The 12593-nt window shown below is 35.7% G+C and overlaps 2 protein-coding genes across 4 annotated transcripts in view; both read left to right on the top strand.

The window, feature by feature from the left end:
• LOC128919785 (lysosomal aspartic protease-like) overlaps positions 1-12123 on the top strand; it is a 93394-nt gene extending 81271 nt beyond the window's left edge. Inside the window, exons 1-2 of one of the 2 annotated variants that reach the window (XM_054228439.1) lie at positions 10719-10875; positions 10952-12123. In XM_054228439.1, coding sequence (XP_054084414.1) covers positions 10956-12080 — 1125 coding nt within the window. In that variant the 5' untranslated portion in view covers positions 10719-10875; positions 10952-10955 and the 3' untranslated portion in view covers positions 12081-12123. Of the gene's footprint in view, positions 1-10718; positions 10876-10951 lie in introns of those variants that run through there. The other variant, XM_054228440.1, reaches the window with a different exon arrangement.
• Positions 1-12593, top strand: part of LOC105221113 (regulating synaptic membrane exocytosis protein 2) — a 124839-nt gene that overhangs the window by 9874 nt on the left and 102372 nt on the right. The window lies entirely within an intron of this gene.

Here is a 12593-nt window from a genome sequence, read left to right on the forward strand (position 1 = left end):
CTTATTCACTGGTTATTCATTTTTATGTGGTGGGTCCCAAGCCCTACGCACAACCGCATAAGCGGGATTCGCCTTCTCACTTTAGCTCGCTTCCAGACGGATGTCTGTTGGCTACCCAGAGGATACTTGGTCTAAGACCGGAAGTTGTGAGCTGCTTGAGCCACATGTAAAAGAATCGTTCCTGGCCACTCCCAAGTGAATGGCAGTCAGAAACTTTCCTCACTTACGTGAACTTCTACATATGACTCCATCCTCCATCCATCCAACAGAATTGATAATTTAAAAATAAAGGAATCATCTTACCTTTCTTGTTCGCCACTCCCTCAAACCGGCTTTAAATTTTATGCGTTCTCCGAAATATTTGGCGTCACATCTATTGAAAAAAGCGTCAACGTCGTCAATTTGCATTTTCTCAAGAATGAGAAAGGAATTAACCCCCCGTTCAATCAGGGTATCAATTATTTCTTTAAGTGTCTCTCGCTACTTTTCTTTCATACAAAATGATATACATTTCTTGGAATATCACTAAGAAGTATAACTTCATCCGCGCGTAGGGACTCCAGGCACTCTTTTTTTAGTCTTTATCGTACCCATGAAGATACTTAATAAATTTGAAACACGCGACAACGCTACTCTTAAAATATTTTGTGATACAATTCATCACTAGAATTCATTGTTTGCTGAGTGAGCCGCATGTATGACAGTTCTTTGTCGGTAAATATTAGGGTCTACTCGAGTTACGAAGGCAATACCATAGAATAAGCAAATATGGGGCAATGGGATTTGAGGAAAAACTGTATCAGAGTGATAAAAATTGATCCATACCTTCCCTTTAGACATCTTATACCGAAGATGAAGACCTTCTTCGGCCTTCCGGTCACATTTTATTCTTTATTATGTATATATGATTTCAATAATATTTCTGAAATTAAATAAATAAAAATTATTCATACCATATTTTCTCCTCGGCCGCATATACAGAATTCAGAACTCTTGAGTTTCCACAATATATTTTTATCATCTCCAACACAACTCTCCATTTGAGACTCAATTTTCATAAATTCTTTCAACATTTACAATTTCAATAAAAAACATAAAAACTTATCTGTATATAAGTAGTTATGGTTATGTATATTATGTATATGTCCAATGAATATTTAAATAACCCACACGCCTACACAATTTGTCGAAACATTTCCAAAGAAACGCCAAATCCATAGGAACCGCACCTGAGGTGCTCGTAAAAAAGTGAAAACTCTCTAAAAAAAAGTGCTCAAACCAAGGCATCACTGCATGTTCTTGAGAAAGTTACTCATACGCCACGTCGCTTCTGCCTCGGCACTGTCTGTCAGTCTTTTATGCATTCAAACTTTTATTGAGGCACACAATAGCAACAAAAGACAGTCAAACAGCCGACCAAGATGTCGAATAATTGACGCTGATGTTTATTTTCGTGTGCCAGTGAGAGTGCGAGTGTGTGTGTTCTGAGTGTATGCGTGGGCGAGAAACTTTGGCAATATTGTCAATGTTGCATAAATTTGAATGTCAAAAGCGACACAAAGAAAACAAGGAGGCTGTGAAAACAAAACAGCCAAGAACAACATGGCGCAACAGCGCTGCTGGAATTTTACATGTCGAACAGCAGTAACAAAAAAAAAAACAAAAAAACAAACAAGCAACAACAGCAACAATAAAACAATGAACTTTGGCAATACTAAATCGATCAAATTGCGAAATTATTTAGTGAGCGTTGGATGAAGTGCCTCGCATGTGCGCCGGCGATTCGAAATAGATAAAGTTTCCAAAGAAAAATATACAAGTGGGCTCGCAGTCGACACACACACAAATCTATACACAAAAGCACATTGAAAATTTGTTTTATTTCCAAGAAGTCGTAAGCTTTGGGGAAGCGAAAGTAATTTGGTTGCTCCGAGTTTTGGTCTCTGAGTCCGTTCAAATATAAATGGAATTGACTTTACAAAGTAGCCGCAAGTGAATGCAATAAGCAGAAGATTAATGTAGCCTCAGAGGAGTTCTTCGGAAATTTCTTGTACAAATGTGAAACTACTGATGCCATTCATGTGTTGCTGTCAAGAGTTTAGTGGAAAAGATCAGTAAAAAGCCATGAAACTGATGAGACTAGTAATCGAATGTTTGAATGGAGTACAGTTTTTGCTGAAAGTTATCCACTTGAGTGGGCTCTGTTCACTATCTAAGTGGAATTCTTACAAGATGTCTATATTTACAATATAATATTTTCTCTTGTTGAAGCCATTTTTAAGCAGCGAATAAATAATAATGTTTTATTTTTCCTAAAGGATACAGATTTGAAGAAATGAAGTCTGAGCTCATCATCAGCTGAAAACTGCTGCCAATTTTATTCGATATGTTGTAATGATATTCTTGCTAGTCGAAGTTCTGAATAATATGCCATAAGTCCCCCTTTCTTGTGAAGGCATCCTTCCCAATTTCGAAGAAGTTACCAAGAGAAGAACCAGATATTAAGAAAAATATCTGAGTGGCCATTTGGTCGACTTCAGTAGTATTCTGCAATGAGTTGATAAAACAGTTTTTATTTCCAAAAACTCGCCTCTAAAAAATGCTGAAAGCGTTTGCTTTGAAAAGCAATGTAAATGTATTTGGCTATCAACAAGGCTTTTCCAACTAAAGATTTCTTCTCTTTTACGAGGAATCGAGTGCCTTTTAAGTTGCTTTTTTCATTCTCATATTCACTTACTCGACAAACTATTCTCAGAACATGGAAGTGTTGGACTAATGAACACGCTCTTTATTACATTTTAAGTATTTAGTAGCTATCTTTGAATGGAAAAATTTTTAATTCAAAATTATTAACGAGAAAAGAATGAATCCTTTTTAATATTAAAATACTTGCGAAACGCGAAAAAAACCGTGAAGTAGAAAATAGCTAATCTTTCGGGCCAGTTATACGTCCTAATAACCTTTTCACACAGCCAAATTAATTAATCAATTAAAATTTTGATTGAGAAATCAGTTTTTATCCTTCACACTGCCGGCTACTCGATAACCGATCAGCTGTGATACATTTTTGTTTTTGCTTTTCAAAAGAAGTTGGTAAGTTTCATCAGCTGATTAATATTTTTAGCAGCGACATCTACCGTACCTTTTTTTATCAAAAAATACAGCCAATCGCTTACAATGAACGTATATACATATAATTACAAATATGGTCTTTGTCGCAGAGTTGCATTTCATTTTCAAGTCAATTAAAATTCAATTAAAAATTAATGAAGATTTTTATTATTTTGTATGGTAAATCGATCTTAATCAGCGTTTTAATCAAGCAGAGGTCGATTAATTGATCAATTAGCTCTTGTGTAAAAAGTGGAAAATATTTTTTTTCATCAAATATAAATTCAAAATAGTTGAGAATTTCAATTAAACCAATTTTGGCTTAATCAATTGCATTAGATAACTCACACATTAGTCAACATACATACATACAATTTCGCACGTCGCAAACTCATGCTAATTGAAAGCTACTTCTTCTGAACAATAAACTGCACATGCAGCTTAAGCGCTTCGGTACAAGCCAAAAAGTTGCAGTGAAACTATTTTTTAACAAATTTTATAGAATTTAACTTTTTGTTGGTTTTTGTAAAATACAGGTGAATAAGTAAATCAAATTCATTTACATATATACATGCCATGTAAATGTGGGGGTTTGTAGCGTTAGCCACACAATACACTCACATGTCTCCATTGCTCGTTGGCAACAGCCACTTTGCATTAAAAACGACACACAGAGAGAAAATAAGCACAAACCAAACGAATTTACATGCAAAAGCCCCTATTTACATGCGTGCCCGCAGAGCTTTGCTTTCTTTGCACACTTTTGTGCTTGGGTGTTGTGTGAGTGTGCTGTTAAACGCCAGCCATGTAGTCAAACAAAACGGTGCTTTATGCGGTTTTCCACTCCAATGCCCGCGCACAGATGCAATTATTTGCTGCTCCGCTTTTAGTGAGTCCAACCTTTTGTGCGCTTGTGGGTGTGTCTGTTGTTAATTAAACTTGAATGCAAGTCAATTGGCCTGAATTCGGTTGTTCAACTGTAAATCAGTGTTTTTAGGTTTCCACATTCCTTTTTTGTTTTTGGAACTATAAATGTGCGTGTGTGTGTTGTTATACTCTCGCAACAAAGTTGCTAAAGAGAGTATTATAGTTTTGTTCACATAACGGTTGTTTGTAATACCCAAAACTAAACGAGTTAGATATAGGGTTATATATACCAAAGAGATCAGGGTGAAGAGTGGAGTTCAAATCCGAATGTCTGTCTGTCCGTCCGTCCGTCTGTGCAAGCTGTAACTTGAGTAAAAATTAGGATATCTTAATGAAACTTGGCACACGTATTTCTTGTGACCATTGCTTTCGAAGATGGGCAATGGATAATCGGACCGTGCCACGTAATTTGTTTAAGAAAGTGGGCGTGGCCCCACCCCTACTCAGTTTTTTATACACATAACGTAAACTACCAAACTTATATCAACCAAACTCTCTAGAGTTGTTTCTTTGAGCTTCCTACAGTCTAACAATGGAGGATATCGGATTATAACCACGTCTATCTCCCATACAAAGGTTATATTGAAAACTTTTAGAAATGTTTTAATTCAGTATGGAAAAACACCAGAAATCTTAAATTTCAATGTAAAGAAGGTACAGAAAGACTGCACTCAAATTGGTATACAATATTTGAAATGGGCGTGGTTCCGCCCACTTTTGGGTCAAAAACCATATCTCCGAAACTACTCGACCAATTTCAATGAAATTGGGTTGTACTATTTACCTTGCATCCCAATGTATCTTGTAAAAATAGGCCAAATCGGTTCACAATCACGCCTACTTCCCATATACCAGAACTTTGAAGACGATCCGCACCGTTTACTTTACAATATATAAAGTAAGCACAAGTGAAGTTATCGGAACAGAACTTTGCATAAATTCTGCATTTATAGTGTGGCATCGCCCTCTAAAAATCGTCAAAATCAGACCATAAGTTTTAAGACCCTATATATCGAACATGAGGACCTCAATACTTCTAATAATTTTTTTAACGAAAATATACATAGGTAAGTCTATGAGATATTTTGAAGAAATACAGAGGGAATATTTTTCTCCTAATATCTCAAACTTTCATTGGACTTTATACCATATATATCGGTTCATATGTGAGTTATATCAGCAACATTTAGTGAGCATATAATCTTGAATAGAATGTTGGTAGATGGAATATAGTTGATGGAAAAATAGTTGAAATCGGTCCATGAATTACCAGCCCCCATATACTATATATACTGATTTTGGTTTTCTAATGGACTTTATGCCGAATATATGGGCAAGTTGTGTCTTATCTGAATAAAATTACATCAATAAATTGCGAGAGTATAAAATGTTCGGTTACACCCGAACTTAGACCTTCCTTAACTGTTCAAGTTGGTTTCATTTAGCATTTAAAGAACCTATCAAATGTGAATTGTGTAGCTCTAATGATATTTGTGACTTATAAGGGGTATGTAGGGAAATAGTAACTACTTAGAAAACTGGTAAAGTGGTTGAATTGTCAAAGGACATAACTCATTTTCTAAAAATATTTTTCTACATTAGTACTCAGATAGTTATCGCATTTTAAGCCGGCTCGCTGAGCTGACCGGGTGACCTAGATGGAGGACCGTAAGCAATAAAATTTTATATAATAATATTTGATCATGTTGAGGATTATCATTGACGAATTCCTAGAATAATATATTATTAAATTCCACTCAACTCATCAAAAATAGGTTTTACTCTTTCAAACAACTCGCTCGGTAAAACATCTTTGATATTACATTTTTAACCAAATGTACATACATATATATATTTCAAAATTATTCATTGCCCTCGATTTCCAAAACGAATAATTTTCAATTTTAATTATTAAACGGAAACAAATATGTTTTCCCACAGCGGAAGCCATTTTGTCACACTTGACTTGCCTGCAACATGAGTGATGGCCGTCAATGTGCTGACCGCCAATTAATTTTCCAAAATTTCCAAATTTATTTTTCATTGCACATGAATGCGCAGTAATGCAATTATTAATTGACAAATGAGGCTGCGATGTATTTGCCGTTGATGGACGCGTGTTTTGTGTGTCTGTGTGTGTTGGTTTTATGTGTAATTATTGAACAAGGCTGGGTCGTGTTGTGTTAATGCGTGACATTAATCGTGGAAATTACTTGTGTTCGCTTGTAAACATGTGTGCTTTAACGGCCCAGCAAATCATCAATACTCATTTAAACACACAAATAAATTTATTTCGCTATATGGGTCAATTTGTGTTTCAACTATTGAATAACACACCTATTCATATATATATTTACATGTATTTCATTAGGGTGGAGTGTTGTACAAGTGAGTGCAATTAGCGGTACTCACCGGCTTAATTTATACATACTCAAATAGAACGCTGTTAATTTATTAACGGAAAGTAATTCAAGGGTAATAGTGGCGCAGAGAAAAACAAGTGATTTTAGAAGCCTTCAGTCGGTATTGTCATTTGTACCAAAGGCTAGTAGTGTTTTTGCTCTTCAAACGCTTACTAAATGTCTGTTTAGTAGTGGTACTCATTAAATTGCTCTTCGAATAAGACTCTTGGAGTTATCCAATGGCCGCTATGGTGTCTTTGGGGATTATATTCATTCTTAGGTATTTGAGGCCATCATTAACTTTTTTGGTCTCTTTCAGAAGTTCTATTAAAAATACTTCAACACATTAGTTGTTTTTATGCTATAAATTTCTATAAATTCAAAAAACACCATTTATTCTCATAGAATAAGAAAATGAAATAGAATTCTACAACTTGATCGCAAAGGTCTTTGAATATGCTAAAGTATTTAAAATTGTATCATGAAATTGTTAGTTATCAAGAAAAGGGCTAAGGACGACCTTAGCTATTTGAATATTAAATAAATAATAAAAAAACCATAAACCTAAAATATTACACCAAAAGAGGGAAATGCTCTCCGCTGCTAAAGACTCACGGAAATGTACTTATTTTCTATATAGCGTATGATATCCATGCCTTTCCACCCTACATTGCAAAATCAAAGCCTTTTTTTCTAAGGAAATCAGCTCGTTATTACACAGAGCACACAGGCACCGTGGCGTATACGTAATGCCTCATGCAGTCCCGAGCGACTTAGTGCGAAATACGCCAACATATTTACATACGCTTGTGGTTAAAGTTAGACCAGCGTGAGCTCGCAGTTCTTTTTTTGGTATAACAGTTTTTTTTTATTAAGAGCAGGCACGTAAAGGGTAAAGGTGTTCGCTAATACTTACACATAACGTGTCGACGAAAATGCCATTTTACTTTCGGCTGCTTTGCTTGAGCTTACCTCAAAATTTACCTTCATAATCCACTCAACACCTTTGCATATTTAACGTAAAATTTTGAAAGTGTTTACTTTGTTGCAAACTTCTTCTTTTGCTTCATGTTGGTGTTGAGCATATATTTATGGTCGGTGGTTTGGGGAATGGCGGGGAGAGTTAGAAAATGTGTAGAAATACCCACTTACTCTATTAAAATCTGTTTAAAAGTGGAAATGCTGGTGTGGTGTGTGTCTAATATTTAAATACGAATTTATAAATATATTTATTCTATACAATAATTAATATTATTAAAGTCGAAGCCCTAATTCTAATGTGAGGATAGAGCCCATTCAAAAAAAAAATGATTACTTCCCCTTTTAATACATTTTCGATTTTTTTAAGGAGAAAATGCAAGGCATATGGCTTTAGTAGAACTTCTGAAAGAGAGCTATGGAATGAACTCCAATCCTCTCTAAAGATATTTAACATCTGACGAATTGTATATAGATATATTCGAAATTTATTTCAGATTCTCCCATACTGTGAAATTTAATCATATAAAAATGAATGGCAAAATGTGTTGCTAAGCGCATAACTCGCTGCTGAACCGCTAACTAACAGCTGTACCGCTAATTCTTTGTTTATTGCTTTTCGTTAGTCTCGCAAAAAGTTGAGAACGGCCAAACCGAATTTGTGGCCGTAATTTGTGGCGACACATAAAAAATCGCCAATTAACAACTAACATACGAGTGATTTTGCAACAACATCAAAATTGCGATTGTAGAAGCAGTTGGGTCGCAGTTGACACCTCGACGGATTAGTAATATTTCCAACAGATTTCTGCCACTTCATGAACTCGAAAGATGAGCTTATTTATCGTGTTTTCCGGACATGAAACCACAATATGATAATCATAAATGACTGCTTGAATGTCCTATATTGGTGGTAAAAAACAAAGATATCGATGATCGTAATGCTACAATTTAGAATTTCGTTCCAGAAAAGTTGACACAGCTACAAACCATCATGTCCCACTGACTATTTAAAATTGCCTGGACTATCACCACTCACTTGCAATTAAAAAGAGTGTGAGTTGTCCATCATGCTGCTTAAAATAATTCAACCTCTACTTTGCAATATAACAAGACTGGCTGTGGAGAAGGTAATCAGTATCTTCATCGAAGCCAAGTTTGAGCCAACTTTGAAATATGCTTATTTGTTACATACTTCACTATACGATTACAACAATTCAAAGTTTAACAAATTATGGTAATTTACGCTTAATACAGATCTACAATAATCTATATTAATCATTTTAAAATTTACCGGCTATAACGTTTTCATCTTCATGCGTAAACATTTTTTCTCCATATTGAAAAATTTACTAATTTATTGTATAACTTAGCCATAAAAACGTGTCGAGATAATTATTAGTGAAAAGTAAATCTGAAGATTGTCAAATATTTTATAGTTTCAATTATTGTCTGAAGTGCAGGCTTAATCCCTGGAATTACAACCGTAGTTGGGGAATACGACTTTCTTGGCACATAATGTTATACATAGTCGTGGCATCCAATTCTTTAGAACCAATCCTGAACTTAAAATATGTATACATATAAGCACTTCTATATACTTACATAAGTGCATATTACTATTTTTGTAATATGAAAGAACGCTCTTCTATGTCTGAAATTCGATACCAAAATAGCATAGAGCTCACTCTTGATTATAATCTGTTCTACAATTCAAACAAGTAAAACTATTGGCTTACTCGGAATATGCATTTTAATACTTTACTAGTTATTTTCGATCTCGTTGAAAAAAAAAAATAAAATAAAACCATTTAGAACCTTTTTCCACATTTAACCTTTAGTATTACTCGCAAATCCAAATTGTCTAAGCTTTAAGTTACACGAAAAATATAACTTCTTCGTCTTTTGAATGCAATATTATTAGCAAAATATTAAATTAATAAAACACATTTTCTAGTACAATATTTTTTGAAAATTTAGTACTAAACTGATTTTTCTAATTCGTATAAATTTTAACACACTATAATGATGAATCGCTTTTTTTAGAGAGTATTAAAAATTTGGTACTAATATTGTATTGTCATAATAAACAGTGTCTGTAAGTGTTGTGTGCTTCAAACTATGATACTTATGAATATTTCAAAAACACTTCATCTATACGACAATCGCTTCAGGATATTAATAACATTTACACATAAATATTTTAAGATAAAAAAAAATACGTTTAAATATAGTAGCATATCCCTTGCCCACTTTCCAAATTTGCGCACCTTTTCTGGAATCTCGACCATACAACATAACCATTTTCTAATCAATCTAGCGCGTTGAAAAGAGGTCAAAAGTGAGGTTATGTGCTCATACCACACTTGCCATAATAAAGCGTTTTCACTGTGCTATTTATAGGCAATCTAAGAGCATAATAGATTTTTATAGATACACAGAAATGTTTGCATTTGCTTTATATTACTACACACGCACGCACACGCTGTTAGCCAATGATTGCCACTACATTTCCGTACATTTTATTTTTATACTCTCGCAAAAAAGTTGCTAAGAGAGTATCATAGTTTTGTTCACATAACGGTTGTTTGTAACACCTAAAACTAAAAGAGATACAGAGTTATGTATACCAATGAATACCAGTGAAGAGTGAATTTGGAATCCGGATGTCTGTCGTACCGTTTGTCTGTACAAGCTGTAACTTGAGTAAAAAATTGAGATATCTTGATGAAACTTGGTACAACTGTTCCTTGGCACTATAAGAAGGATGCTTTCGTAGATGGGCGAAATCGGACCACTGCTACCACAAAAAGGGGAAAACCGAAAACATATAAATTGCTATAACTTATCAATAAATAAATAATAATTATATGCCACAATTTTGAAGCCCATCTGAATCGTTCACTTAGTAATCTATAAATTAAGCACCAGTGAAGTTATCGGATCAAAACTTTGCACAAATACTTTATTTCTAAATATATACACACTCCATATTTATAAGTATGTATATATATATATACAATGCAGACATCCACGATTTGTAAATTATTGTTTGCCAACATTTTATCGCTTTCGATCTCAGGTGATTATTAGAAGAAAAAAAATACAAACCAGCGGAAAGGTTCGCTGAAAGAGATAACGAGTTCATTTAACACACATGGTGAGCAATCAGTGCCACTTCATTTGAAACCGATAAGCTTTGAGAATTGAAAAACACGCACTGCTGTAATCATGGGATCACCGAAAGGTCCAGCGTGTTTATTTCTATTTTCGTAAATAAAAAATATTTTGATTCATAAACTTACCATTTCGAGGGTCCAATTAGTTAAGAATACTGATAACGCGCAGCTGTCATGATAAGAAGCACCGCTGCCACTATAAAAGCGATGAGCTCAGAATTTACAACATAGTTGTATATCATCAGCTGGTGCTATACGACATTAATAACAAATTAAAAGTAAGTTCAAAGTGAATTCGGAGTTTTCCATTCTAGCAAATATATTAAAAATAAAATTTCTTTCTCTCCACAACAGCAAGATGTTCAAGTTCCTCGCATTCCTGACCATTTGCGTCGCCCTGGCCTCGGCCAATTTGGTGCGCGTGCCCATCTTCAAGAACCCCAACTACCGCCCAACCCGTCAGTCTGTGAAGACCGAGACCGCCTACTTGCGCGGCAAATACAATGTTTCTGGAGCACGCAGCGCCACCGAAGATTTGGACAATGACCTGAATATGTCTTACTACGGCAAGATCACCATCGGTACACCACCACAGGAATTCTTGGTACTCTTCGATTCTGGCTCATCCAACTTGTGGATCCCATCATCCACCTGCCCCAGCAGCAACCAAGCTTGCCAAAGCCACAACCAATATGACTCGAGCGCTTCCAGCACTTATGTTGCCAACGGTGAAAGCTTTGCCATTAAATATGGTACTGGCAGTTTGTCTGGTTTCTTGTCACAGGATACCGTCTCTGTAGCTGGACTCACCATTCAAAACCAAGTGTTCGCTGAAGCTATGTTGGAACCTGGCACCCAATTCGTGAACGCCAACTTCGATGGTATTTTGGGTATGGCCTTCCAATCGATTTCCAATGACAACGTTGTGCCACCTTTCTACAACATCTGGTCTCAGGGTTTGGTTAGCAATGATGTGTTCTCCTTTTACTTGGCTCGTGCTGGTACCTCCAACCAGGGTGGTCAAATGATTTTGGGTGGTTCAGATCCCAACCTCTACCAAGGTGGTCTCACCTATGTGCCAATCTCTCAACAAGGCTACTGGCAATTCAGCTTGGGTGGTGCTACCATGGGCGGACAAGTTATGTGCGGTAACGGTTGCCAAGCTATCGCTGATACTGGCACCTCGCTCATTGTTGCCCCATACAATGCCTACATCACATACATGAACATCGTTGATCCCGATGGTGATGGTTATGTTGACTGCTCAGCGATCGATAGCTTGCCTGATATGGAATTCGTCATTGGCGGTAATACCTTCCTTGTACCTGCTTCCCAATACATTCTTAACAGCTATGGTGAGTGCTCACCTGCCGTCAGCTACATGGGTACTGACTTCTGGATCTTGGGTGATATCTTCATTGGCATGTACTACACCGAATTCGATATGGGCAACAACCGCATCGGATTCGCTCCAGTTGCTTAAATTAAGTCTTATTACATTTAAATAAAGACTACGTATAATAATATCTCGGTGGTGTCCTTTTTTGTTTCTTATAAAGTGTAATGGAAGGTGTTGAGAACACAATATATCTACCGTTGTTGATGATTGTGTAGTGAGTCAAAGATTGCTATATAAATTTTTAAATGGTCCGCTACATTTCACCTCAGGGAATTACAATTGCGAGTGTATAAAATGTTCGGTTACACCCGAACTTAGCCCTTCCTTACTTCTTATTTGTTTAATTTTGTGTTTTTTTTTCTTTCAATTTTCAACCCAAATTATTGCGTCATAAAAGTGTCCTTTAGCAGCCATAAAATATCCTATTATCTATCCACAAAGTATCTGTAGTTTAATGGATAACGGTATCGATGGGGATTGCTGCCCAAGCAAATACCTTTAACGTGTGTGTGTGTGTGCTTATGTGAGTGTGAAGTGAAAGGAAGGTGTGTTGGTGTTACCATTATTTATTGGTGTTTGAGTTGCTTTCTATGTACT

This window comes from Zeugodacus cucurbitae, chromosome 4, assembly GCF_028554725.1.
Source record: "Zeugodacus cucurbitae isolate PBARC_wt_2022May chromosome 4, idZeuCucr1.2, whole genome shotgun sequence".
Lineage (NCBI taxonomy): Eukaryota > Metazoa > Arthropoda > Insecta > Diptera > Tephritidae > Zeugodacus > Zeugodacus cucurbitae.